This window comes from Leptonotus elevatus, chromosome 12 (assembly GCF_054856555.1).
Source record: "Leptonotus elevatus isolate MCC_2025b chromosome 12, RoL_Lele_1.0, whole genome shotgun sequence".
NCBI lineage: Eukaryota > Metazoa > Chordata > Actinopteri > Syngnathiformes > Syngnathidae > Leptonotus > Leptonotus elevatus.
In genome coordinates this window covers 14,899,259-14,926,970 of record NC_141250.1, presented here as the reverse complement: position 1 = coordinate 14,926,970, position 27,712 = coordinate 14,899,259, and the positions used below count along the sequence as shown (strand labels likewise).

Below are 27,712 nucleotides of genomic sequence, written 5' to 3'. Positions count from 1 at the left end.
TCAATAAACAACACTAAGCTCACTCAAGGTGCAAACAAAACGACAGCACAACACATCAGAGGTCGGAAAATACACATAATGAGTACTAATATTATAGGTCAGGTGGCAGAAACCTTAACTGTCAAAAGAGCCATTTTAGGCTAAATAAGTAACAACAAATCTGTTTGTAACCGTAAAGCATTTGAACATTGTGTGAGGAAACCGTGTGTTAGTGTTAGTCTAATGGACTGACTGAGGGCCCAAGAGCTAATTAGAGTTGCACCATGACAGAAAATGATGCATCCAATACTTTGAGATTCATTTTCTTCTATCCGTGTTATTTTTAATATATTTTTTAAACTTTTCTACCTTTCTGTCAAATTTTTGATATTTTTGGCAATTTTTGTAAAATAAATTTTCTGTTTGTTTTTTTTACTTAAAATGTTCTGACATTTTTGGCCCTTTTGTGGATATTTTAATCAACTCCCTGACATTTTTAGCAATTTTATTGTAATTTTCTTCTTTTTCTCTTCCTTTTTGGACATTTTATGGTCAAATTTTGGACATTTTTAGGTATTTAAAAAAAAATTATAATCATCCACTATCACTATTTTTGGACTATAGAATTATTCACTTTTATGCAATCAATTAATTTAAAGAATATTTTATATAAGAATACAAAATAAATATGTTAAGACCCCAGTATTGGTTGATACAAGTGCCGTACAACTACAAAATAGATATGCAGCGTTTGAACTGCGGAATGAATGATCACGGGTAGACTTTTGTTAAAAAAGACACTGCATTCATTTGTACTTTGTGCGTCATCAGTTTGCCATTAAAAAAATACACTGTGGGGTGTTGGGGAATTAGAGTTTTTTTCTCAGCGCAATTATCACATTTGACTGTGCTATCATGCCTTTTTAATGTATAATTTTGTAAAAGCATGGTGGTAATAGTTAAAGTGGCACCGTATACAGTGGCGGCTTGTAGAGTTTTCTCTAGGGAGGGTGCTTAATGAATGGCTGTGTATATGTATGTGTCATTTTCATATAATATGATCTGTAATAGTAACGATAGATAGTGGGAAGTGAAAACTGCAAGCTTCATTAAAATCACTTATGTATTTGCATAAACACTTATGCACTGTGTCCGTAACTGCTGGATCACTAAAGAAATGGCAGTGTACCATAATTATATTAATTGTTTCACTGTCCAAATATTTTCTCCTATTACAATGATCCCAATTGAGTTGAGGTTGTACATAACATTAGCGAGCCACAAGCTCTACTTCGGTTACATACAACAAACGGGATCCATTACATAAAACATTCTTATGGGCTTGTCCTCGAGGTTTCCTTGTCGTAAAACATTTCCAATTTTTCTCATCCTCATGATATGATCAAAACATGCGAACGTGTGTAAATTGGTTACCTTAGAGTTTTCCGGGATTCCTTTGATCAAAGTGACCCAATGTTTGTGCCGTCCACCTCCAAACAATTAGCAGTGGATTTATGGATATATATTTTTATTATGGCTTGTAGTCATACATTTGAGCTACAAGTCAGGGCTCTCAAACTGTCAGACAATGTTGTAAAACATTCCTCTTACTGTCCATCCCAAAGCGATCATCAGGCAGCATTCACTCGACTGTAAATAGAAACGCTTTTGAGTTTTTTTTTTGTGTTTGGGGAGTTCACGAGTGTGTCAGTTGATTTAGCAAAATATTATTTGGGATGTAAATGACTGAAATTGGCTGTATTAATGGATTGTTTGGAATACGCCACTTTGAAGTACCGTGTACCTTATTACAATCATTAAAACATCACTTCTGTGAGATTGAAAGCTGAACTTGCATTAACCGTTATATTATGGTGGCTGAGAGCTCAATGTGTGACTGCTTGAATCTTTTATAGAGTCGCTTACACTCTCAGTGCAGTCAATGGCAGAGATAATTAGCTCTGATTATCCTTGCGAATACTGTTTCTTTTTTAAAATAAGCAGAATTAAAACAGCTTATTGCCTCTCTTACCTTTCCAATAATGAGCCTGCGCCCGTTTTATCTTAGCCAAGCCCGATTAAATTCAACAAACCACCAGACAACAACATTGTAGCCTAATTAAACTGGTGAAAACTATTTCTATAAATCAAGTTTAAATAACTATGGAGGGATGAAACATTAGCCAGGCCACTTCCTATTTTAAAAAAAAATCAAAGTTTTTACGTTCACAGTGCCTTACATCAGCTTATTTTTGTTCAAAATGAAATAGTTATTAAAACAGTGGCATAAAAGTTCTGGGATATGAGGAGGCGTTAATTGGGCCAGTGGTGCAGATGAAGCATTACGACAACAGCAAAGCGAGCAAACGGACAAGGAAAGTAGCGTATGGTTCGAACTATGGCGCGTATTTTTTTCACACCATCGGAAAGAAAATTGTAAAACGGTATATAAATATAACTCACCAACCTTGCATGCATTTTTTTAATATCTAAACTAATAACCCTTGCATGACGCTTCTATTATTTTGAAATGATTTGCTCAAATGTCACGTTAACTACAGATACCTTTTTGCTACAACATTTCAGTGTTTGACTGTACTTTTTAATTTTTTTGCCTTTTATAATAAATTTGGATGCGGGATGAGGATTATGTATAGGGGAAAAACATGACTGCTTTGCTAATATTGAATGTCAAGCATGTTTGCACCATCCATTCTGCGGGTCATTTATATGAACACTGAACAAAAAGGGACTCAAAATGGAGCCTTGCGGTACACTACTGCGCTGTCTAAACACCTCGCCCTTGCATGTTTCAATTCCTTCTTTGAATTGTGTCCTATCTGACCATGACCAAACATTTGACTGGTAGGTTAGTATTTGCTAAACCCTTTGTTTCAATTATGTCCTTCTGGTTTACTTTCAAATCCATCTTGGGTGTGCAAGGATCCAAAATTACGAAAATTGTGTCACTGTCCAATTGAATATCGACCAGGTTGTGCTTTCAGCTTCTGGCTGCTGTTTGTGTCCTTTACCCGTCCTCATCCATCCCAACAAACCAAGACACTGGTTCAATACTCATTTACTTGCCCTGTGATCACCAGCCACTTTGCAGAGTAACTCATGATAGACACTTGAATGAGAGAGCCAGCGAAAAGAGTGAGGCGTGAAGGCAGTAAACAAAAATAAGCACTTTGTACACAAATATTATATGTGTTACACAAATGACAAAAAAAACAACAACAGGTAGACCACATTCCTATTTTTATCTTGCGTGCGAATTTTCAAGCTACAATAATACCGCTAACACAAACGCTTTAACATCATCAATATTCATGCAGAGCTGAAGTTGGCCAACTCTTTTTTCACAAACTACATAACACCATTCCCAACACCTCGGCAGAGATGTGTTGTGAGGCAAACTAATCCTCAAGTGCAAATCAGAGTTTGCACTCACACCAGTTAATGAAGATAGCAAGAAGAGGGGGGGGGGGTGTAGCAGAGAGGAGCAGTCATTGGAGTGTTGAGGGCATCTGTCCTGATTGCATGAAAAACTATTAAAAGGTTGGTTCGAGAGTGCCACTTCTCAAGAGGTTCTACAGAATATGAGAGATATTTCATCATATTTTGGGTTTGTTGGCTTGGTAACGCAAAGCTGCTGGAAGCGTATGAAAACAGATTAATTCAGTTGATTCAAACTTAAACAGTCATTTTGCTGTAGCTCAGAGATAATTATAGGGGATTTGGTATTGTCGAAGTAGAAGACTGATTTGCAAAATTTGAATAGAGTAATTGCAAGTAACGAGGTACTTTACGTAATAAAGCAGGGGTCACCAACCTTTTTGAAACTGAACTATTTCTTGGGTACTGATTAGTGTGAAGAGCTACCAGTTGGATACACACTTCTGAAATAACAAATTTGCACAAATTACCTTTAATAATGGTATTAGTAGGGCCCGACCAATTAAATCGGCCGATATTAGCTATTTTAAAATATTTAAAAATAATCAGCAAAAAAAATCTGTCTTTTTAAAAAATTATCTTATTATTAATAATAATAATAATAATAATAATTATATATTTAATATATTTTTTACATATTAGCACATTACAACATAAGACAAAAATTAGCCTTTTTAACACCCCGCCCCCTCCCCAAACCCCGACACTCCAACAAAAGAAATGTTTGTCCATTTTCCTCACTTAAGTTAAACAAATACTAAAGGACACAGTATTGTAAAACAGTCAAATATTCTGCCTCTTAATTCACATCTTTATTGTTGTAAGCATTAAAGTAGCAATTATTCATTTTATATTTTTCTAATTAATCGGCCAATTAATTGGTTATAAAAATTGTATTCGGCCAAAGATTGGAAAACAGCACAGGCAAAAAAAAAACCCACATATATATAATTATATGCAAATTATTGCAATTTATTGCAATTTATTTCTATAAATATCTTTCAGTGTTCACATTTTCACATGTGGTCCTTGGGGGCGACCTGGTGCCCACTTGCACCACCTGTAATATAGTATACTGTACTTTCGCTACAAGAGCTGTAATTATTGTCGTAAGTTAAATTTCATATTGTCTTTGTATAGTTTGAGGCTTTTCTCAGCTTGTGGTGCTGCCATCTTCGTCACGATTTCTTATCATTTGCATCGCCTCCTCACCGCACTGCTTTTGATTTCAAGAGTTGAACTATTCTGCAACATTTGTTGATGTGGTTCTGCAAGTAAATGCTGCAGAATTGTGCTCCTCTTGGAATTGTTCTCCTTCGCTGACCACCGGGAGAAGAATTCCCCACCCATCGGCTGCAAAGACCGCTCATGCTAACAACAAACCTGCATATTATGCATGCATTTTGCCAGTCATGACACAGGCCAGAGGTAAATATATTGATATTGTTGGAATGTATGAAAATGCTCATTGACTTTATAGAAACAATAAAAGCATCAGTTTAACAACGTGGGAAGAATGCTTATTTTCGTTTCTGCCAAGACTTTGAAAATCGATACCACCTACATGCATGTCAAAAAAGAAATATGATGTTTGTTTTTTCACAGCATTGGGCGGAAAATATAAATCCTTGCATTTTCAGTAACTGGTCACAATAAGGAATGTCAGTATAAATAGCAAATGTAAAAAATGTAAATGCTTTTTTTTTTTTATTGCTTTTATTTGAAAGTTTCAAAAAGATGTATTTGAGTTGCATGGCTTATAATGTTTATGGGCTTATGCTATTTATTTCGTGTCAAATAATTATTTAAAGGCCAATCCACCAATTTGGGTACAATTTGTGAGGTCATCATGCTACTGTGTTACCACCCAACACCAACGCCTCACAACTACATCTTATGGTCCACGACTTAAGGCTGTGAGGATGTTCTGGATGACTTCCAGATCCCATTAACCTTGGGCTGAGGGCCAACGGTTGACCGGGGGCCCCAAAGGCCAGTGAGTCAGAAAACTATTTTCTTGTACCCGGCTCAAATGTGCTCACTTCCGAGATGTGCAGCTGCCCTCTAAAAGTCGGTTATTCCATTCATCAGTCAAGAAGCCCCTCGAGCTGGATCTCATTTAGTCAGTTACAGACCTGACAGCCAAGATCTGTACCCACGCAGATAAGATACTCTATGTTTGGACTTGATGTAAATGGGAAGGGTGGTTGCTCAAAAAATCAATTTCAAACCACAATTAAGGCCCGTTAACACTGCACTAAGAACAGTGAAATGCGCCATCGATCAAGGGAGGGATGGGGAGAGAGATGGGGGGTGGGGAGAGAGGGATGGAGAGGGGGAGGGGGAGATAGAGATCGCAAATTTACGACTTCATAAAGTGGCAAATTTGCGAGAGAAAAAAATCTGAAACATAACGAGAAATACACGTAGCGTAGCTATACTTTCATGTGAGGATTCATTGGTGGTTAATGGGACACTGTTTATCAAATAAAAAGACAGGATGGAGACGGAGTCATTCTTAATTTAAACTTAATCGTCATACATGGCAGCTCGAGGGACAACACTTCCTGATCCCCTATCAGCTGACTAAACACTAACCAATCAGAAGCTAGCATACTTTAAGTAAATGAAGGAGATCAGCAGATTCGACACATCAACTTAGCTACTTGTACAAAAAAATACCAAAATGTATGAATGTGTAAATAATAATTCTGGAAACATAAATGTACAAGAAAATATTTATTTTAACAAATTAACTTAAATGCTTGATCCTCAGGGTGTGAACCTTCGCAAAGCGAGGCGTCTTTGTCGCTGGCCGTACCCAACGCTTCAAAGGGCGAATGCTTGACGATATGGTTAAATCCATTACTATCTCCTTATTTGAAAACCCGACCGAAAAGTATTGGCACAAACATCCGAGTTTTTCTCGCAAATCTGCCTTTTTATAAACTCGCAAATTTGCCACTTTATAAACTCCTAAATTTGCCACTTTATAAATTCGCAAATTTGCCACTTTAAAAAGTCGCCGATTTACGAGTTTTTTTCTCGCAAATTTGCCCCCACCCTCAAAAAAAATAAATAATTATACGTGGCCCTAATTTGCCGTCGTACATGTTTTTGTATTTTGCATTTACTCTGTGAGCCCTTCTCATTTAGCAATCTTCCTGCATTTTTTGAAACCATGTTAGTGTATGTTTGTCTGCGTGCATGCGTGTGTGTGAGTTCCCAGTTGATGATGCATCGTCAGCCACAGTGTAGCGTAGCGCCACTGTGGCCCTGGAGTAGAGCCAGACCAGACAAATTGAGGCAGAATGTTGTTACAAGGGTATAAAAGAAACATCGCCTCGGTTCATGAAAGGTCGACCAGAGGCCCCATTAGGCTGACAGAGTCAAAAGGATCTGGTATAGAGCGGGTCGGGGTTGACAGACAGATTGTGACTCAAGGACGCGGCGGTAGACGAGGTTAACGATGTCAGCAGCCTTGGCGTGCCAAAAGCCACGGCACTATTCATTGTGATACAATCTCGTGTTTGTGTGTGCATTTTTGTCTCAGTAATTAACTTCATTTTGAAAGCCAGTAGCTTTCATACGCTAAAAATAAGTCGTTAATAGTTGATTGAATGCTATCTGAAGGTAGGCCATTCGCTAGCTTGTGCTTTTTAAAAGATGAACCAGACAAGGGCAAAGGCAAGTAAAAGAGTTCATCAATTTAAGTCAAATTAGCCCTTCTTTCACGAGTAGCCTTTTTTATTTTATTTTTTTTCGGCTGTTAAATGGCGGTTAGACATGGGCACCTGCTTAATTGACCAATTGTGACTGATTAGTATAATTTCAGTTCAAACTGTCAAATTAATCTTTAGTGTGTGTACTATGTACAGGATTTGTCCTGGGGTCTGGAGGTCAGGTATGATGGTCTGGAAATATTACACAAGCAGAAGCCGGCACTTATCTTTTGTGTCCAGTGAGTTCCATTCAGGCAGAAAAGAGCTTTTACCAATCCATTCATTTCCTGTAGCTATCCTTGGAGGGTTGCAGTTTTACATACGTAGGGGTCTTATTTTTTATATCTTACACTTAGTCACAAGTCTATCACCTTCTTCTCCTCCCTCATTTCCTTTGTGTCAGGCTACTCTCAAGCAGGGTAGCTTCCCATTCCTCTTCAGTACTTCTATTCTTGATACTCCTGCCATCTTAAGACTTTTAACTCGTATTGCTTTTGTTCAAATCTCATTGACATACTTAGTAGTTTTAGTGTGAAGCACTTAGTGGTAGTAGTTTGCAACTTTGCATGTGTTTTGCGTTGGATTCATTTTGGGATTTTGTTTTGTTTGTCAAGCTAGTTTAGTGTATGGCGCTGTAGTGTTGTAGAAGTTTATAGGTGATAATTTACAGCAGGAAAAAAATGATACCGGTAACTCACTAGTCTGTGGCCGCCATGTTGTTGTTGTTGTGCATGACTTATATGAGTTTGGACTCAGTCACAAATTGTTTGAGTTGATTCTTTCACTGACATTCATTTAGCTAGAGCTGTTAAAATGAGACATTACTAGAGTTAAAGCACAGGTTGTGATTTATGGGACAAATAACTCTGATGATGTTTGTTTTGGTTTGTAAAGCTTCTTTTTTTTCTGTCCCAACCTCCAATTAAGCTTTAAAATAAAGACAGACTCCAACAAGCCCAGCAATGTTTTGCGGATGAATTATCTTACATAAAGTCAACTACTTTGGAAGCCATCTTGCTTTGATTGTTATATTTGAGTGTTCAACTATATGACTCTTTATTGAGTCTACAATAAGAGGTCACAGAGTGTTTTTTATTCTTTAACTAATAAGTTGGTTTACCAGCTTTTTGCAGTGAGACTGTTCTCATATGTTGCGTCTTTTTGTCATACCTCACTATCTTTTTTTTATGTTTTATGTCCCATCCAGCATGCCAGCCAGGCTTCTACAAGGCTTTTGCTGGAAACATCAAGTGTTCAAAGTGCCCACTAAATAGTTTCAGCTATGAAGAAGGTGCTGCAGTCTGCCGATGTGAAGTGGGATATTTCAGGGCCGGAAAAGATCCTCCAACTATGGCGTGCACACGTGAGTATTTGTACTAATGTGGTCATAGCGTTGCAATTTTCAACAACAATTAGGTTTTGAGTAGTGAAGGTACTTTTGTGAAGAACATAGCGTGGTAGCATTTATAGAAGCTACATTTCCACAGGTACTTCTAAACCTTAAATGCATCTCTTCTGTTTTACATCACGGACTTACCCTCCTGTTGATGCCCGCCCAAGACGGTTAGAAAAATGCACAGTGGGATGCGCAGCTGATGGCAATATTACTCACTTACTCTGAGTTCTCAGCAAACAGTTTCAGCAGCAAACTTCTGTCAAAATCCAACACGAATTTAAGGACGTACATTCTGGTATTTTCCATAATTAACGCAACAATTGCCGCTTGAGCTAGTCATCACAACTCAGTCAGCAAATATCAACCGCTAACACAGCACAAGCTAGCAACATATTTAATTTAATTAAATTAAATTTAATTTAATTTAATTGTATTTAATTGTATTTTATTTAATTTTATTTTATTTTATTTATTTGAATTTTTTCATTTATTTATTATGTATTTGTACAGGTAATTTTCTCAATTGCAGTCGTTGAAATAATCTAATTAATAAATGACAACAAAAAAAAGAAGCTAAATTTAATATGAGAATGATGCACATGCAACTCCATAATTTTTTTGGGATGCACTATTTAGTTACATTAATAATAAATGACACAGTGCTGCATTTGTCCCATATATTGCCATTGCAGTAATAAGACCAGGATTATTTTTATGTAGCGTGATATACTTTAGCAAATTTTACTTTTAGCATTTTATTGTAGCATAACTTGCTAATTTCTTTGGTGGGGTAGCTTCAGCGTAGTGAAGCTACATTTTAATTTAGACTTTTTTTTTTTGACATTTTTTTTTAGCTTATCGCACCACATAAACATTGCTGTTTTTGCATCACAACACATATTCACGTTCCTCAATCCCTCTGTGAGTCATGCCTAATACTGAGGAAATGTATTAGCCTGCCGCTTTAACACGGCAAATTGTGATTGACGTGAAACATCAAAACTTGTTAATACCTGTGACTCTGGATGATCCTTGTGGTATTTAATACGTATCTATTCGGAGTCAAAGTGTACAATAGATAATCAAATTAATTGCATGTGGATCGACTGCCTCATCTTCGTCGTTGATTCATGGACAGTAATTACAAAGTAATATTTGCATTAAATTAAAGTTTAATTAGACTTATTCCCCTTTAATTAAAAAGCCATTTAGCTGTCATTTAGATAGACGGCGGACCATCACTGAAATCTTTCTATGGATGGGGAGTGTACTATTTGCACTACGCGTTGTGAAAAAAGGATTCTGGGAGTTTAATCTGCTAGGTGTAATCCTCGGAGAAAAAATGTGCAGAAATGTGTGGCTTCTATATTAAAATTGCTCCTTGAAAATCAGTCAGCATGAGCAGGTTTTTGGTGGAGCTCCACAAAATAATGTTGATGCTTGATAATTATGTGGTTAATAGTTAATATCTGTGTTAAAAGTCAAATGGTAGATAAGCCAGGAGACCTCTCATGTCATTGGGCTTAGTTTACACTTCTTTGCATTATTAGAAGTAAGCCCAAAGAAAACATTTTTTTTTGTAAAATTAAAGACTGCAGTTTAAAAGCTGAATACAAGTAGGAAGGAAGCAAGAATATGACAAGAGAAGAGATAAAGGTGGAGGAAACATGGGTGGAGCAGACATTGAAGGAAGAAAGGAAGGAGGATACGGATCCCAATCTCCCTCTAGAGGAGAATAGAGGCTGATTGATGGCAGTGGGGTTGATCCACAGGAGGGCAAGGTGGGTGGATTCTGCTCGGCGGAGAGAATAGAGGAGGTGCGATGATGGCCGATAAAGGCAGGGGCAGATAAAGCGAGGGAAAGAATGGACATACGCTGACAGAAGTGGAGGAGGAGCATTGCGGTCTGCTGAGATTTCAAGCAAAGGTAGAGAGAGGGATGGAGGGTTGCTGAGGGAGAGGGAAGCATCGCATTGTCTTGGCAGACAGTGAGCTTGGCAGAAAAAGGAATTTTCAATTCTCACAGGCCTTTTAACTCCACCCTGTTGACGGCTGACTGCCTGCTACAGCGCAACGCTTGCTCTGACGCACAAGCACACGCGTCCAGGGAGCACAAAAATACCGTAAACACTCAAATGAGAGGGAGGTGAAAGCGTGTAATGGATGGAGTTGTGCTGACAATGATATGTTCTATGTTCTATATATTCTGGTTGATATTGTGTTAGTGGAATATGAGTTATGAAGCAAAATCCAGCCATTTGTATCCATCTCAGGGGGGCGGCCATTTTGACACTTGCTTTCGACTGAAGATGACATCACAGTTGCTCAGGTCTCAGGTAACAACCAATCACAGCTCAGCTTCAACTGTGATGTCATCTTCAGTCGACAGCAAGTGGCAAAATGGCCGCTCCCGCAGATGGATAAAAATGGCTGTCTTTTGCTTCATAAATCATATTCCACAAATATAATTGTAAACAGAATGTCATGTTTAGACTAGTGAGGTCACATATAACATATTATTGTCAAGAAATGTTTAAAAACTTCCACTTTAACCTTTTAACATGGTGTTTTGGGGAAAACTGATTCTATGGTCTTCATTTTTACCTCCACCAAAATGTTTTTTTCTGGCCCAGGATTCCTTGACTTTATGAAAGTCACCAAATATTTTCCATGGATGTAGCCACATTTTGCAGGTCAACTAAACCTCTGGAATTTTAAGTCCCACTGTCATCCACAGTTTGAGTGTACTTGCAATGGCCAGTCTACATTTAAATTGTATTACCTAACGTAAAACTAGTTGGATGATTTGATGACTCGATTAGTCCTAAATCTGTTCTCTTCTTTACACAGGTCCTCCATCCCCTCCACGTAACCTACTTTTCAGCCTCAATGACACATGTCTGACGCTAGAATGGTCACCCCCCAGTGACACCGGGGGTCGCCGAGACCTCACCTATAACGTCCAGTGTAAACGCTGCGGTCCACAGCCCGGCCAGTGCCAACTTTGTGAGGAGGAGCTGCGTTTCCTGCCCCAGCCGTTAGGCCTGACTACCGCCTATGTCACCGTCACAGACTTCTCAGCGCACGCTAATTATACCTTTGAGATAGAATCATTCAACGGGGTTTCGGACTTGAGCTCGTTTCCTCGACAAGTCGCCATCATTACCGTCAGCACCGATCAAGGTGGTGAGTGTGAATCATTTAAAAACTTTTTTTACACCATTATTGTGACCTATACATTTTAGAACTTCATTGGGAAAGAAAGAAAGTTAGAAGTGATGTCTCTGTGTGCAGAAGTATGCGGTCTCTTTTAAACTCAGAAGTCAACCGTAAACATTTCTTGACAATAAAATGTTATATGTGACCTCACTAGTCTAAACATGACATTCTGATTAATATCACATTTGTGGAATATGAGTTATGCAGCAAAAATCCAGCCCTTTTTTTTAATCTATCTCAGAGGGCGGCCATTTTGCCACTTGCTGTCCACTGAAGATGACATCACGCTTTGGGCACCATTTAGTGTAAACGCTATATAAGTCCAGTCCAGTCCAGTCCAGTCCAGTTGCTCAGGGCTGATCTAACGAGCAATCGCAGCTCACCTGTTTTCTGAAGCTAAGCTGTGATTGGTTGTTACCTGAGCAACTGTGATGTCAACAGCAAGTGGCAAAATGGCCGCCTTCTGATATTGCTGCTTTGACGCAGCCTCTGATCTGAAAAGGTCGCTTAAAGCAATGGTAGTTATTACAAAAAACGGCCAGCAGGTGGCAGTAGATTATAAGAGATCAGCCAGGGCCATGTTGCAATAAGATCTTTTTGACAGTGTTTTCACCAGGAATGTGAATACTGATGAAAGTTTGCTATATTCTCATGCTAATTGCTGCAAAACCAATACAGATACAAATATATCAGTTTTCCTGATGAAAGAAGAGATTCTAATCTTTATTTTGGTCAATTCCATGTTCGAACGCAATATTCTGTGGGCCTTGCAAAATCTGTCAAAATCCAGTAAAACAGCCGGGAGCGAAGGTGGTTGCTTCAGTGAAAATGGCTGGGAATGAATGAGTTAACTGGAAGTAAGCACACGTCACAAAAACATGCTGTTTGAACAGGGGAGTGTAGACTTTTTATATCCACCATAGCATCCCTTCACGTCCCTTGTTGATAGTTATTATCAAGTTAAATACTGTTTTGTGTGTGCGTGTGTAATTTTATGTATAATATTGGCGATCGGTGCCCTTTTTTGGGATTACGTAATCTTCCCCAAAAATGGTTGTGCACATGCATCGTTACATACAGTTCTTAAATAGCCTTGAACCCCATTATCCACATATACAGTGTGGTGAGTTCTCTTCAGTAATTGTCATTTTTAAACCTTTATTTTCTTTTGAACTGCACTAATCACACTTCTAACTCTAAAAATCTGTTTCTCTCTGAAGAAGATAAGCGACCAGATGTTCAATTACAAAGCTTAAAGTGTGAGATCTCAGTCTAACAAGCTCTTAGTGGCATGCTCATTTAATTAATTTTGACTAATTGCATTGATTAAGTACCTTTAACTTTTAGTAGTTGTTGTTTATGTTATTGTCTGTTCTTATATTGCAAGAATATGTCATGTCTTTACCATTAGAAAGTGATGAGTCGATTGCCTCGGGTATATCTTGATGGGAAAATTGCAGTCCATGATAGGCTGACTCGTGGCATTGTCGACAGGAGGGCCTGTTTTAGTCCAGTCTATTTGTTAGTTTTCAGGAAAGCTCAAACATAAATCTTGCTGTGGGGTTTGATGGATTGCCCAGACCTTGATCCAGGGAAACACCTCATTAGCTTTTAATGGGGATATTGCCACTGCAAGGCCGTTTGATTGGTTGGCTCGCTTCTCTGCAGGTGAATGTCCAACTTTATTTTCTGTGCCATTCACCTGTTGTGATTTGTTGGGTCGATCAATCTGCCTTGTGAATATGTTTCTACTACTACGATTTGATCTAGACATGATTTTATATGAGCAAGAAAGATATTTAGTGTTTGTCTTGATCTGCTCGTTGAGTGTAAAAGAAGTGTACCTAAACTGGCTCCACATGAAAAGATGAATTTATTGTCATTGGTGGCATTTAAAATCATATTAAGAGTTAGCTATTTTGCTTTTCTCAGTTGTATTTCAGCCTTATGATAATTAAGATTATAATCATATTGCACACAGTTGTTATTGTAAAATGTTGGCAAGTTAGAATATGTACTCAATTTACATCACTATTTAAATGCATAATTATTGCAATTTTTGCTTGTAGCTTCACGCTTACAAGTTTTTATTATAGTTGATTCAAAATGGCAATGCAATTTGTTTAGCAGGACAATCTCTTTTTTTCTTTGCCAGTGCTGTAAATAATGGTGCGAAATTAATGAGAGTTTTCTTACGACCTGCATTCTCTTAATAAGAGTTTTTGTTGAAAGGCCCATATTTCCTGTGGGATAGGGCATGGTGTGTAGAATGTACAGCCTTTTCATTTGTAATTTGCAAACACAGTTTTTTTGTGCTCTACCGCCTCGTGTTCTTCTCCAGTGTACATTTTTCTGTCGTCTTTGTTCTCTGGCTCCATCCCACCCTCTGCTCCTCTGTTGTTAAGGGAGTTTGGGGAAAAACACATTTTCTCATACAGACACAACACATTAAATGCATTATTCTGCGTGTGTCCAGGGACGGCTCGGCAGTCTTTGCAGGTAAACACAATGTCACACCTAGCCTTTTATTTCATTAAGATTCCCAAAGTTCAATGCATAGACACACAGCGAGTCCCTTGGCTACAAGACAGCGCTAATATACACTAGGTTAAAAAGCTACAGCTTTTTAAAGTGCTTTAGGGAGCTGGAGTCAGGTCGATATATATTTTTGGGGTGTAATTTTTATGGATGTTTGTTTTGATTTTGGCTTGATTGAATAGCTGTTTGGAGAAGAAAAAAAAAAGGTATTTTTATTCCCGACGGAGTCAGGAACCTGAGGCCCCTTCTGTGCTCTCTTAAGTGGCATGGGACTGTTCTCACCGGGTTTACTTTTATAGCAAAGTTGTTTATAGCCTATGCATAGACACCATGCACTACATAATCCTAACTAATACATTATCGTGTGATATCTGAAACTGTATACATAATGTGCTGCACTATCATGAAAGATTGCTGTTTTTTTGGAAAAACCTCCAAAAGTGACCAAGCTCAAGAACATAGCTTATCTCATAAATTATTTAAGCTAGCCTAATCAATTAACGGCAAACTTAACTGTACATGTCTCCTCCCAATATGTTCACACACATGCTTCCCAAGACGCATCCACATAAAATTCTATGGGTGATTTGGAAAGGTGAACAGAAAACACCATTAGCATAGAGTTAGTTAGCATCAGCAGAAAACAGGCAGGCATGTGAATTCCTGCGTGTTGAGAGGGTTAGCAAAAATCCTGTAACAATGCACTGCAGCCAAATATAAATTAGTCGTAGGTATTAAAATGCAGATTTCACTTTTGGTAAATGCTTTATGCCAGTGAGGTTACCATATATGATTTGTTATGGCTGTGATGGGTTTCTTTGCAAATACACACACATACGCAAACCATCCTTTAGTACTCTCCACATGCGTCAGAAACTATATTGCCTGTGATAATTTCCTGCCAAGTGTAACCTTTTCCGTATTCTGTGATTTATATATCCATATATGCACAAACATCAATCTCCATGACATACTTTATACACACTGAAACTGGCAGACAAAGAAAAAAAGAAAAAAAGCTCCTCCAAGAGATAATATATTTCAATGCAAGACAAACTAATCTGCCATATGACCACCATTACTTGGTTAGTCATACATAGATCTGCAGAGGAGATTCTCCAAATAGGAGAAGACTATAAAAAAACAAAAGATAGAGTCCAATGAAGAGACAAAAAAAGAACAAGGTGAAAGGGAATATAAAATGAGAAATGGGAGAATGGGAAGATGATTGCATGGGGATGAGAATAGAAACCAAAAAAAAGGGATAGCAGGATGAAAAGGGAGTAAATTACCTGACAAAGAGTGAGTCAGCAGCTGATGGTTTCCATACTGTATAATGTAAGTCAATTACTGTAGATCAAGGTTGCAAATTGCAAAGACCATTTCCCAACTTTGGGATTCAAAATAAAATCTATATTGAGGTTTGTTCCGTAAAAAAAATGGAACTGTAAGTGTGGTTCAGCAATCGGAAACCTAAAGAAAGCCATATCAAGAAAGGGCAACTATAACAATAATTATTTGATCAATTGTTGGACTGCAAAATCGTTACCCCCGCTCTGGACATTTTATCCTGCAAAGCTCTTTTATCTTATATTGGAAATATTTCCAATAGTCAATTCAAAGTTAAATAAAGAGCTGGCAATTGCAATCTTTAACAGAGAACTAAGGCAAAACCCTCCTTTAAACTTAACTTGGACTGTCAGGAATATGACCTGAGAAACAGGTGATGCTGGCGTGAATTGCATAGCTGACTTTCACAATGCTAACTGAGAGAGTGATGAAAGCAAGGCGGACAGGTGGGTGACTGTTGAAAAGAGGCGGCAGGAGCCGAAATGGAGATGCCCTCGAAACACGAGGGTCTTTAATCACAGGAAGCAGCTTGGTAATTGTGTATGTCACCGAAAGTAATCAGAGACGGGTCAGGTTGTCGGTTGCTGTGTCACATCAGAACAGCAACTTGAGACTCCAATGAGACAGTCCTTTGTAGATGGAAGGAAATAAAAAATGTGGTGGATAAAATGCATATGAAATGATGTGGGAAGAGCTCTGGCTTTTGGAGTGCCATTCATTACCGACGCCCTGACTTTAAAGGGCCTGATTTAGTGAGATCCCAAATAGAAGGCGCGCAGTGTTGGGAAGCTCACGGAAGATCAAGGAACTTTGAAAATGTAATAGAGGTTTAAATACTGTATTTCAATGACTTTCTCACAGGAATGTAACTAATTACATTTGATTACTTTTTGAAATTACTTTTGAGTGAATACTCTTGACTGTTAACCATTTTCACATTTTAAGACCTGATATCTTTCAACATTACTCATGACCACGAGAAATTCAATAAATTCAGTTAATACTTTTTTGTTATTCACCTTTATACAGTGCACTTCTTGTAAAAAAAAAAAAATTATCTAACATATCTGTAAACCAAATTAGTCATCCAAATCCATCTACGGTTTGAGAAATCAGTGTATGTGCTAAATTAAGCCATTTGCATATAAATCTCCCAGAACGCAAAAAAATGAACTGTGCAGCAATTTACGGTTACACGTTTGGCAGACACAATTTCAGGTGCGCCACATTTGTTTGTGTGAGCAATCAAGTTTCAGGCCCTTAGAGTCTAGATCATCTTCATTTTTTTCACTTGCCTAAGGGCAGAATTTTACCATTTTAAACCTACATATTATCATAGCCAAGAAGACATATTATGAATGACAACCTTATGAATGAGTTTGATCATTGATTACCACTGTATGCATGATTTAGAAGATTTTTTCAAACCTTAAATAACATGCAAGTATGAAAATGCAGTACAAAAGTAATTTTACTGTAAAACCTCTAACAGTCAAAGTTTTACTACTGCAACTTCCAATTTTATTTTTTCCAGCTATCAGAAGGAAACAATTTTTCATATCCACCTGTTTATGTGCACTTTATAAACTGTTGTCAGCTATGCAAAGTAAATTAGTAATTAGAACTCCAAAATCATTACTGTCAAACTTTATTAGATTGTTAAAGTCAAACTCTATTAAAGATTATGTCTCATCTTCCTTGACCTGTGATGGCCTTCTGCCTTGTAGCCCAACAGGCGCCAGGATCAATTTGCAGCTCTAGTTATAAATGAGTTGAATACATGAACGTGCGGGCCTTCTAAGCCACCATGCTCTTTCTGGGCAGCACCTCTCCCGGCATCTTACCATGCTCTAACTAACTATGACAAATTATCCCCGCACTTAATTACCAGCCAGGGAAAATCCCAATGATGTTTATTAGGCGCGGCATCATAAAGCGGTTTGTCCGTGACCCGAGACCAAAGCGCTGTGCTGCAGAAACACTAATAACAACAACAGCCATACAAATGAGATGACTTGAAAGACCGGGGCCCTCGATGAACTGGGTGGAGGGTGGGAGGGAAGGTGACAGTTTTTGAATCACATTTCCTCTGAGCAGTACATCAGTTTAGCTTGAGGTTCTTATTCTTATCTGGCTAGTGTCCCCTCCACTGCTTGTGTAGGTGGGAAAGAGATGTCAGCCTTATAAACAGTGTGATATCGTAGAGTCCTGTCTTTTCCATTGCTTGCTGCTTTTCTTTTCGCTGTGCACATTTACACAGGTGGACCTATCAATAAATTTTGAGCATCCATCAGTCGGGACACCTTTCCGTTATCGCCAATCCGTCATTTTTTATTCACATGCCGCATTGGAATAGTCAATCCATCATTTCTCAGCGAAATGGATATTACGTCATTGACGGATCGATGATTACATTGACCGACGAAAACCCACTTCCGGCATCGCTTAATCCGTCAACTTTTCAATGTTTCCCGTCATTTGTTAGTCGTCAACAAAATGGCCGTTCATCATTGACGGATAGACGGAATGCCCACCCTGCACATTTACATGGGCTACTACCAGGAACTACAAATAATGCCACAGCCAGTGGTGATTCCAAGCAACATACTCTATCAGATTTGAAATTGTAGCGTCCATTTAATATCTAACGAATAACGGCTAGAAATGACAAAAGAAACCGCACATGCTAACGTTAGCCCGTGCGGCTAATGTGAGCTAACCGGAAAAGCCTGATGGGCCGCCAGGCTAATAAAACGTTGGAGGAAACCCTGATAGAGTAACCTGCTTCTTAATTCAACAAACAAGCTAAATCCCTTCCAGTAAACATAGGAAGGGAAGTTTTTTGGCATGTGGCTATTTTGCGAGAAAATGTTTTGTTTTCTCTCATTCCTGTTGTCAAACAACAGTCACAAAATCAAGGGATAACAGCATGTCCAATTCCACCCTTATAGTTGGTGTGCCAACAAAAAGTGAGTGCTGCTCTATACCCAATGGCAATGATCAATACAATTCTCAATATATATCCGCCATCTGCATGTAAATAAAATCCACAACCTCACAAGCACGTGTATGCATGCACGTGAGACAAAAACCGGACCGGAATTGGCCTTGGGGAGTAGGCGGCCATAAATATAACCTCCATGGTAGCTGGCTTATTAGAAGTTGATTTATCAGCCTCTTTCTGTAAGGAATACACGCCCTTGGCAGCTAAAGTGAGGAAATACACCCCCCTAGGAAGCCCCAATTACCAAGCGGCATATGGAAATATACGGGGAATATTTAGTGTCAAGCCATGAATGTCATGTGTCCACCTTGTGTTGGTGTGGACACAACTTATCAGACCCGAGTCATCATTGTGGCGTCTCTCCCACGCAGACACGTAAAACACATACTCGCTCTCTCGTGCGCACCCCCCCCCCCCCCCCTTAAGCCTTCTGTTAAGGCAGATAGAGGGAGGAACAATCGGGCAGGATGAATGTGTTCGACAGTTCTCTGCCCCCTTAGTGATTTATCAACGTATTTATCCTGGTAATTTGCTTTATCTCTTATTCCTTTCTTTCTCTGTCCCATCCTTCATGTTCTCCCGCATACATTTATGATGAAGCCATGGGTGCGTTTGAGTCGTTTAAGTATTGTAAGCATACAGTTATTTTTATATTTTACTGCAACGTGACAGCGGTGTGGCATTGACTTAAAGTCGTCGGGCTAAAGGTTAAATGGCTTATCTCATGTTATCCAGAATTATTTGCTTTCCTATCATATTTCGAAGATATGCTGTCGTGTTTTTGGTGTGATCATGTCACAAGCATGGAAGGATGATCATGAATGCTTTAGAAATACACTGCCTGGCCTGAAAGAAGGAACAAAGCTAATCGTTTAGAGGATTGGATGTTGGTGAATCAGGTAAGTACTGCAGTGAATAACATTTAATAGTAATACTTTGTTGTTAACCGGGTCTTGCAACAATTAAAACTAGGGGTGTCAAAATGAGTGCGTTAATTTTGAGTTAACTTAAAGTTCCTTTAACAACACTATTTATTTATTTTACGCACGCACGATTAATGAGCGCCCCTTACTTGGAAAGCCTGTACTGGGCTAATTCCAGTCGCAACGCAGCAGACATGTCCACATCAAAAGCAGTAATAGCAGTAATAAATTGAATAATAATCCATATATTTGTGGAGACTGGGGTCAAGTTGTATTTTACAATTAAAAAAAATTGCAGAATTTCACAAGTGACTTCATGTTAAAGATTAAATAGCTCTGAATATGAAAAAAAAATGCACGGAGTTATCACCATCTTACAAATGCAATTAGGCCATCTAGTGGCAGAAAAATGACCTCAACACAAGTCAATATCTCTCGTTTTTTTTTTTTTACAGTTCAGTATATTTTTTCATTTTAACTAAATGTTATGAATTATTATGAAATTACTGTATCAATGACTAAACTAGGCAACCATATTTCTGTTAGTTTAACATTTTTTCCACTTTTATGTTAACATTATGAAAACGTTTTATTGTACATTTAGAACAGATATCAAATTTGCAATTCATTGTGAGTTAACTATTGCGGTCATGCGATTAAGTACAATTGTGGTGGGTGCCGTTCCTATTAAGTGGCATGTGATCTGGCTTCTGTGATTAGTCCGTGGTGTAGTTGACCTTTCGCTCGAAGTCAGCTAGCATGGGCTCCAGCTTCCCGCGATCCTGAACAAGATAAGATGGCCAAAAAATGGATGGAGGGATGAAGCGCTTATTTTCACGCTCCTCTAAGATGAACAGTGATCGTGTGAGTTACCTTTTGACGAAACTCTCGCTTCTATGCTTTCAAATTCTGAAAGGAGGCAATAGTGGTTATTGTTGACACTTTACTCTGAGTTTAAAGGGCACAGAAGTTAGTTGCCATAGCAACATATGGCGCACAGACATAGTGGATGTGCACTTTGTATGCGTTTCACTGAAGTGTGCAGCATATATGGTCAAATTGTTTCTTTCATTCTTTCATTTCAACGGCATGGTATGTTGGAGACATAAAAGTAGATCTTGGCTTCAACATGATTGCTGCTCACTGATTTAAGCAAAGTTATTACAAATGTGTGGGCCTTAATCAAAACTAATGGCTTAAGGCAACCATCCAAACTACTCCATGTGGAAAAGAACCATGATACGATTTATTTATTTATTTAATGGCATATCATATTTCTACCCTCCTGTTGCATCAATAATTGTTTTGTACTGTAGACTGGACCACCTATATTTAATCATTCCAACTTTTTATATCAAATAATTGTTTGGAGAGAAACAAACAAGCTCCACTATATCTTTAGGGAAAAGATGGATATAAAAATGGAGCCTGCTCCAATGTTTGATGCACTTGACCCAGTGAGAAATATTTTTTATTTTTTATATTTTTACGGAAATTGTTTTGTCTTAGCTTGGGCTGGTGTTGGGTTCCCCTCTAATAGATCCTCACCTTTGCTTGTGACTATCTGGGACAAAGAGTGACACAGGACGCTCACCACTCACATGCAAGCTGCCAGAGAACGAAGGATGCTTCCTAGCTTTGGTGTAAAAAAAAAAAAAAAAAAAATCAAAAATCTATGATACTTTGAAGGTGTTCACTCTCAATGTGACCTTGCAGTCCCGGCAGGGCCCCTTTCCCTCTTCATCTCTAGGGTGCTGTCCCTTGCTACACTGTAGATCTCTCTGCACCTGCAATCATGGCGGCCACCTTTGAAGCTGGACACAAACGCATGAAAGGGAAAGTAAAATGTGAGCGAGAAAGAAGAGGGAGGACTGCTAAATGTAGTGAGGGAGATAAAGCTAAATTATACTTATCGAGTGTATGCATACAAAAATTGGGGTAGTATTTTGAAAGATGAGGGATGTTTAGAGTTAGAGCAAGCAAAGAACGCTCGTGACGGAAGAGAAAACTAGCAACGGTGTTGCTCTTGTCTCAAGGTATTTGTTCTTCTTCTTGTAAAATGAAACATTTAAATGAGAAGGCAGTGATGCATTGAGCACTAACTTCCAGGGCCCCAAATCATACAATTTGATTTGGCCCTGATGCTGCTGTGCTGTCAGAATGATGACTGATCTACAACTGTTCCTTCCGTATGTATTATTTCAAAAAAATAGAAAGCAGAAGTACACCCCCCAAAACAGGCATTTAGTGACTGACTGTTGATTTTTTTTTCAATTCAAAATGATTTGAAAAATGCACATACAATGCATGTGCTTGCCTTGTGGCATGCCTGATCAGCAGTGTGCTGTTTTTTTTATAATTGCTTTAGCTACAATTTATGATATAACGTTGACTAAAAATAGTGACGTGAGTGTTGTGAAGCTGGACTCTTCTGCATTCAATGCAAATCTGCTTACTTCACTTCATCTCCGGTGGATTCTCTTCTTGTCTTAACCTTCCTTGTTGAGGTCAAGAGTTAATCCTTGGATGCTTGCTGAGCTGTGTTCTCGCGAGGTACGCTGCATTCTAGCATCGCTGATGATGTTTTATAAAAACAGCCACAAGGGCCATGGATTATTTTTTTTTATATATTTTTTTTTTAGGTAGCCATATGCTAATCTTTGTATTTTGAATTTAGGGCCTTGCAAGATTTTGTGTGTGTGCGTGTGTGTGTTGTTACGAATTGTGCAACCTCACTCTTCAAGTTAAGAGATTCCACACTATTTCAGTTTATTTGTTACTAAGAAATAATCAGCATGAATGGATAGCACATCGGCAAAGCCTCCAAGCAATTTCTGCTGTAATTATTTTTTGTTTTTTTAAATCAACATAAGCTCAATTAGTTTCTGGCAAGTTTTTAAAAGACTATCATATATGAGTGCTCTTGTTACCTTGGGCCTTTTTAGGTGAACGTCTCTCTCTCTCTCTCTCTCTCTCTCTCTCTCTCTCTCTCTCTCTCTCTCTCTCTCTCTCTCTCTCTCTCTCTCATATCACAAAAAGAAGAAAAAAATTAACATTAACGGCCGCCGAAGAAGCAGTCCTCGCGGCAGGAGATTTTTCAGCTCATTTCTTTTTTACCCATTTCCTCTCAGTTCAACGGGCCTCCGGAGCATGCGTGGCCAACTAAGGTGCACTATGGGCGGCAACTGACGCGTGGCGCACCAGTAACTCCCGGACAGATCTTTTTTTTTCCTCCTGTTTTTCTTCTAAAGTGCCCCACAATGATTGCTTGCAACCAGCTGCAAACGTTTTTTTACAGCGAAAACCAAAAATGCACTTACGGGCCACTTCTGTCCCAAAAATTTGGACGAACGAATTTTCATTGCATTCCTCATACATACACGAAAATACCTGCTGCTACATCAAACGGCCATGGACTGTCGAGTAGTAAGCTAAATCGTTTTTGGCATTGCAGCATCATTGGTGATTACCATTGAAAGTCGGGTGATATATAGCAGCTATAAACAGACTGCAGGACGGCACTCTGCTGCACGGAGCTCCAAGAAAGTAAAGCTTGGCAATCTGACACCATATACATCCATCATTCAGCACACTGAGTACACAAACGCACATCATAAACTCACAATGTCACTATTTAACCTGAAACTTACTCCACAATTGCACCATTACAAGAATTGCTTCACAAGTGGCCAAATAATGAAACGCATAAAATGGAAAACCTTTGCTTTTGCTGCTGCCGTACATCTATTTTATTACCAAACGATCAGGCTATTGGGCAATAATGCATCAAGGAACTTGAAGGGCACATGTTAAAATGCTAAATCGAATGGTTTTATGCTCTTTCCAATAGATTAGATAAAACCAACAGTTCCTAAAGTGTATTTTCAGAGCGAGTGGCACTCGCATAGTGATGACAGCAACACTTCTCGCATATGGCCACATGACCTTTAGAACAGAAGTTGTGCCGCCATAACTGATGTCATTGCCATTGTAAACTGGTCCAGTCAGCAGTTGTAATGTAGGCTTGTGTTGAAGGGCACCAGAAACTGTGTACTGCTGTGTGAGTATGCAGATAAGAGGTGAAAAAAAAATCATCATTTAACAGTTTTGGGAGATAAATAAGATATTTTTTTTTTTTTACACTAAATAGATGGAAAAATGTATGATGTGGTATATGAGGCCGAACTTACACTACAGATCTTCAATTCTGATTCAGTGCTTTGACCCCATTTTAACACCCCTCGGACCTCCCAGACAGTTAAAGTGTCCAAGAGAGTAAATACTGTAGATTTGTATTAACGTTATTTTCAACACTTTTCATTTTTTAATAATGTGGGGAAATGGGGGGGAATGACAAATAGTATCCATTTGTGGGAAAAAAAAATAGGAACTTGACCAAATTTGGACATAAGCGGTTTCCACCTGACCGCAACAATATTAATTACATTAACTTTAGTCCAAAACTTAAGTTCCCTTAGTCCCTGGCAAACAATAATGTAATACTATCATAAGAGACCTAATCCTCTTTCACGCTGCCTCTCTGGCAAATTGGCACATCAGCGGTGTAACGTAGGGCCGCATTTAATCGCCTGTGCCTTTCAGACAGAAGTGGGATTTTACTGTATCCTGTGTTTTCACACAGCTGATGCAGTTTAATGGAAATAATTAGACGTGTAGTGACCCCGGCATTAGCATGTGGGACAGCGGTTATTGCTTGCAATACAAAGAAGCGAAGGAAGTCCGCATTGTTAACTTCACTCCGGCTTCCCAATATCCACCTTAGTTATGCCTCTTATACTACGTCAGAGGCTCTCTTTCCTGCATCTTTAAATTATAGGCAAAAAAAAAAAAGCAAGCCGTGAAAAAAGCCAGCTTAGATGGCCGGTGTGAAATGGGCTTTACGATGCAGGACTTTGAATCCCCAGACAGTTAGAATGAGCAGAAACAGAAATATGAGGGAAGCTGAAAAAAAGGGCGACGAAGGATGAAAGGTCAAGTTGGAGATAAATGGATGCATTGTGGCGTTGATTAGTTAGATGTTGAAAGTGGAGGCAGAAGGAAAAGCGGTTGTACTGTATTTGAAGTAAACTAGTGCATGAGGGTTTGAACAGGTCAAAGGAAAAATGATATACAAGAAAAAAAAAGATTTTCCGCTTAATTAAGTTTTGATGTACAATTTGGCAGGCAAGAATCAAACAGCGAATAATATTTCGTCTTCTATTTTGTTGTTCTTTGTCCTTTTGTTTTCCTGATGCAATCGGCTCGCGGCATAATCAGCGTATTCGTGGCAAAAAGATGAAAGCTGTGATGTTGCGGCATGTAGCTTACTTCGGAGATATTGAAGGGAAGAAAATGGAACAGAAAGTCATTAAAACATTTGTTTACCTTTTGTGCCCTTGGTTTATGGAGAAACTTTTGTTAAATGACTCTTGGACTTTTGCGGGGGTGCACACCGTTTTCACTTGGGTGTGTTTATTTCCATTTAAGCAACTTATACATTATTTATTCCCGCACGATTAAAGCATTAGAGTTGGCCGATGGTCGCGTATTCCGAATACATTCTCACGCAGAAAAGGCATTACTTAGTTCTTGCATGTGTGTTTGGACATTAAATGGCTATCAATTTGGCGGTGTGTGCTTGTGCAACAGATGGATGACACGCATAACTCACACAAACGCACGCCGCGTGCTTTGTGGGCAGTAAATCCCGATAGACGACACACAGTCTTGTTAGCAGAAGGTTTCACAGTCAACGTGTCCTTGAGGTTGACAGTCAACCTCTGCCGATTCACTCGTCAGAAGCCAAAGCATGTAACACTTCCTGAAATATTTAGTCTAATATCGTTGTCTCATCTGGCTGCTTTATGGATACAAGCAGGTGCAAAATAAGCATTTCTATTATGATAAGTAATGTTAAAAATGGATTCAGTCATAGATATCAGAGGTCGTAAACTGTACATTGCTTAATTATTTATCATTTACTATGTATTTTTAATGGTTGTGTACGCCCATTACAACCGATAAGTGGCTAAGCTGCGTTTACTAGAACACTGTGGCTACTTCATGAGATAATGGAACAACCTGTTCTCGTGGAAACACTTTGCTAATGCATATCACATTGCATTGGCCATAAACTTAATAGCAACATAATTAATGAAACATTATGTTTGTTTATATTTGGACTGAATGAGCAAGTAGGCAAGGCAATGTGCTGTGTATTTTATTTCATTTAATATAGACAAGGGGGGGATAGATTATTCAATAGAGTAAGCCACAGAAAATAAACTAATATTTTAACTAAGGGTTGTGGACATTTGTAGTTGCTGTTTTTTGTAATATTGTCAATGGGGTGGGAAAATTTGCCTCTAAATATTCTGAACTCATGTTTTCATGCACACATTCAGCAGAATAATGTTGCCCGGAGCACTTGCGCAATAACGGAGGTCTGTGTTGACCAAGGTTATAATAGTTTTGGAATTTTCATTTTTGTTAGTTTTGAATTCGTTTTGAGTTTTTATTTTATTTTATTAATATTAATTAGTTTTGGGTGGTTCTGTTAGTTAGTTTTTTGTAGTATGAGTTGTGGTTATTTTATTTTAATAATTATTTTCTTTTTCTTTTTAATTTTAATTATTTTATTATTATAATTTTTAAAAATGGTAATTATTTATTTTATTAGTTATTTTAGTTTTAAAAATGCTTAGTTTTAGTTAGTTTCAGTATTAGTTTTTGTTTTTGTATAAAGGTATATTACTTGCCTAATGTTGCATTTCGGTTAAATGAAAAAAAAAGCAGGCAAGTCGAGCCACTGGAGCTAAAAGTCAAGCATGGAAAATGCTAGGAGCGACGTCATCTGAAGGTGCTTTTCTATTGGCTGCTGCTAGATGATGTCACTTCTGCGTGACACACTTTCAAAGGTCCTTATTCCGGTTGATATCAAAATGAATCACCTTAAAATCACATTTAAAATCATCTCCAAAGGCTCATGCTTTAAATTAATTACCAACGTCTAAAACAAAGGACATAGTTTTTATTATTTCGTCAACAAAATTTTTTTTTTTTTAATTAAGTAAGTTTGTTAAGTAAAATAACCTTGGCATTGACATAGCACAACTTCCCATTGGCACAATCTATTCTTCACAATAGACAAGAATTTTAACAATCAATCTATCATCATCCTTAATCAAAATATTGGATTTCAGACCCTTTTTCATATCGATCTATACTGTATTTCATTTGAAATTTTGGAAGGTAGTGGCCAGGAAGAATGGAAATAAGTGAGGTCGAGGCTTGGAGTCGCTGGTGTGGAACAACGACTTGCCCATGTTGACAGGAAGTGAAAGGTGCATCCCTTTCCCAAAGCAGCTTATCTTGCTGACCCCATGGGGGGGGGGGGGGGGGCAGTGTGCGTCTATATATGTGAAGTGGGCTGTCTGGCTTCCTGTACTCGTTCTCCCCCACAGGTGAGATGATGGCAAAATGTCTGAGCACTCAGCGTAGATAGACACAATGCAATGATGACTTTGTTTTAAGTGTTTTAATTCAGTAGCCCTAATAATGTAACTAAAATTGAATGTGCCACCTTAACACATACGTTGATAAGATGTGAAGAGATGGAGGTAATGAGATGAATGATGATCATTGGGTTCATCACCTTCTGAAAATTATTGGATGTGATAATGAGATGCAAATGGATTTCCATGTCTCTCTATTAGGAGATAAAAGTTCTGGAAAGACACGGGACAAAGTTTTTCACTCCAAGGGTTTTGTTGTTTCTTGGGTAACAAAAATATTCTTAAATCGGTTGATTCTACCCGGGAATGGTTCAAGAGCAGCTTATGGGTCCTATGCAGTAAATTCTGTAGAGTAAATGTTACTATTTAGAGTGGGACCAAATAGACTCAGTTTTAGAGTATGCTAATATTTACACTAGGTAGAGAGTAAAATAAAGAATTGGGGGGGAAAGTCACTCAAGGGTTGAGGAACACACTCACGACCTTCAACTTGGGAGACTGCCACACTACCACCTGAGCTATGCCCCTCCTACTGTTTACTTATCTCCAAGAGGAGAGCAAAAACATCGTTTTTGGTCCGATGTTTTTGCTCTTGGTTAGGAAGATTC

The 27,712-nt window shown here is 38.4% G+C and overlaps 1 protein-coding gene across 3 annotated transcripts in view; it reads left to right on the top strand.

Annotated features, from left to right (window-relative positions):
* Positions 1-27,712, top strand: part of LOC147164717 (ephrin type-A receptor 6-like) — a 110,116-nt gene that overhangs the window by 47,071 nt on the left and 35,333 nt on the right. For 2 of the 3 annotated variants that reach the window (XM_086092072.1, XM_086092073.1), the window contains exons 4-5: positions 8,368-8,523; positions 11,407-11,742. In XM_086092072.1, coding sequence (XP_085948198.1) covers positions 8,368-8,523; positions 11,407-11,742 — 492 coding nt within the window. The remainder of the gene's footprint in view (positions 1-8,367; positions 8,524-11,406; positions 11,743-27,712) is intronic. The other variant, XM_086092075.1, reaches the window with a different exon arrangement.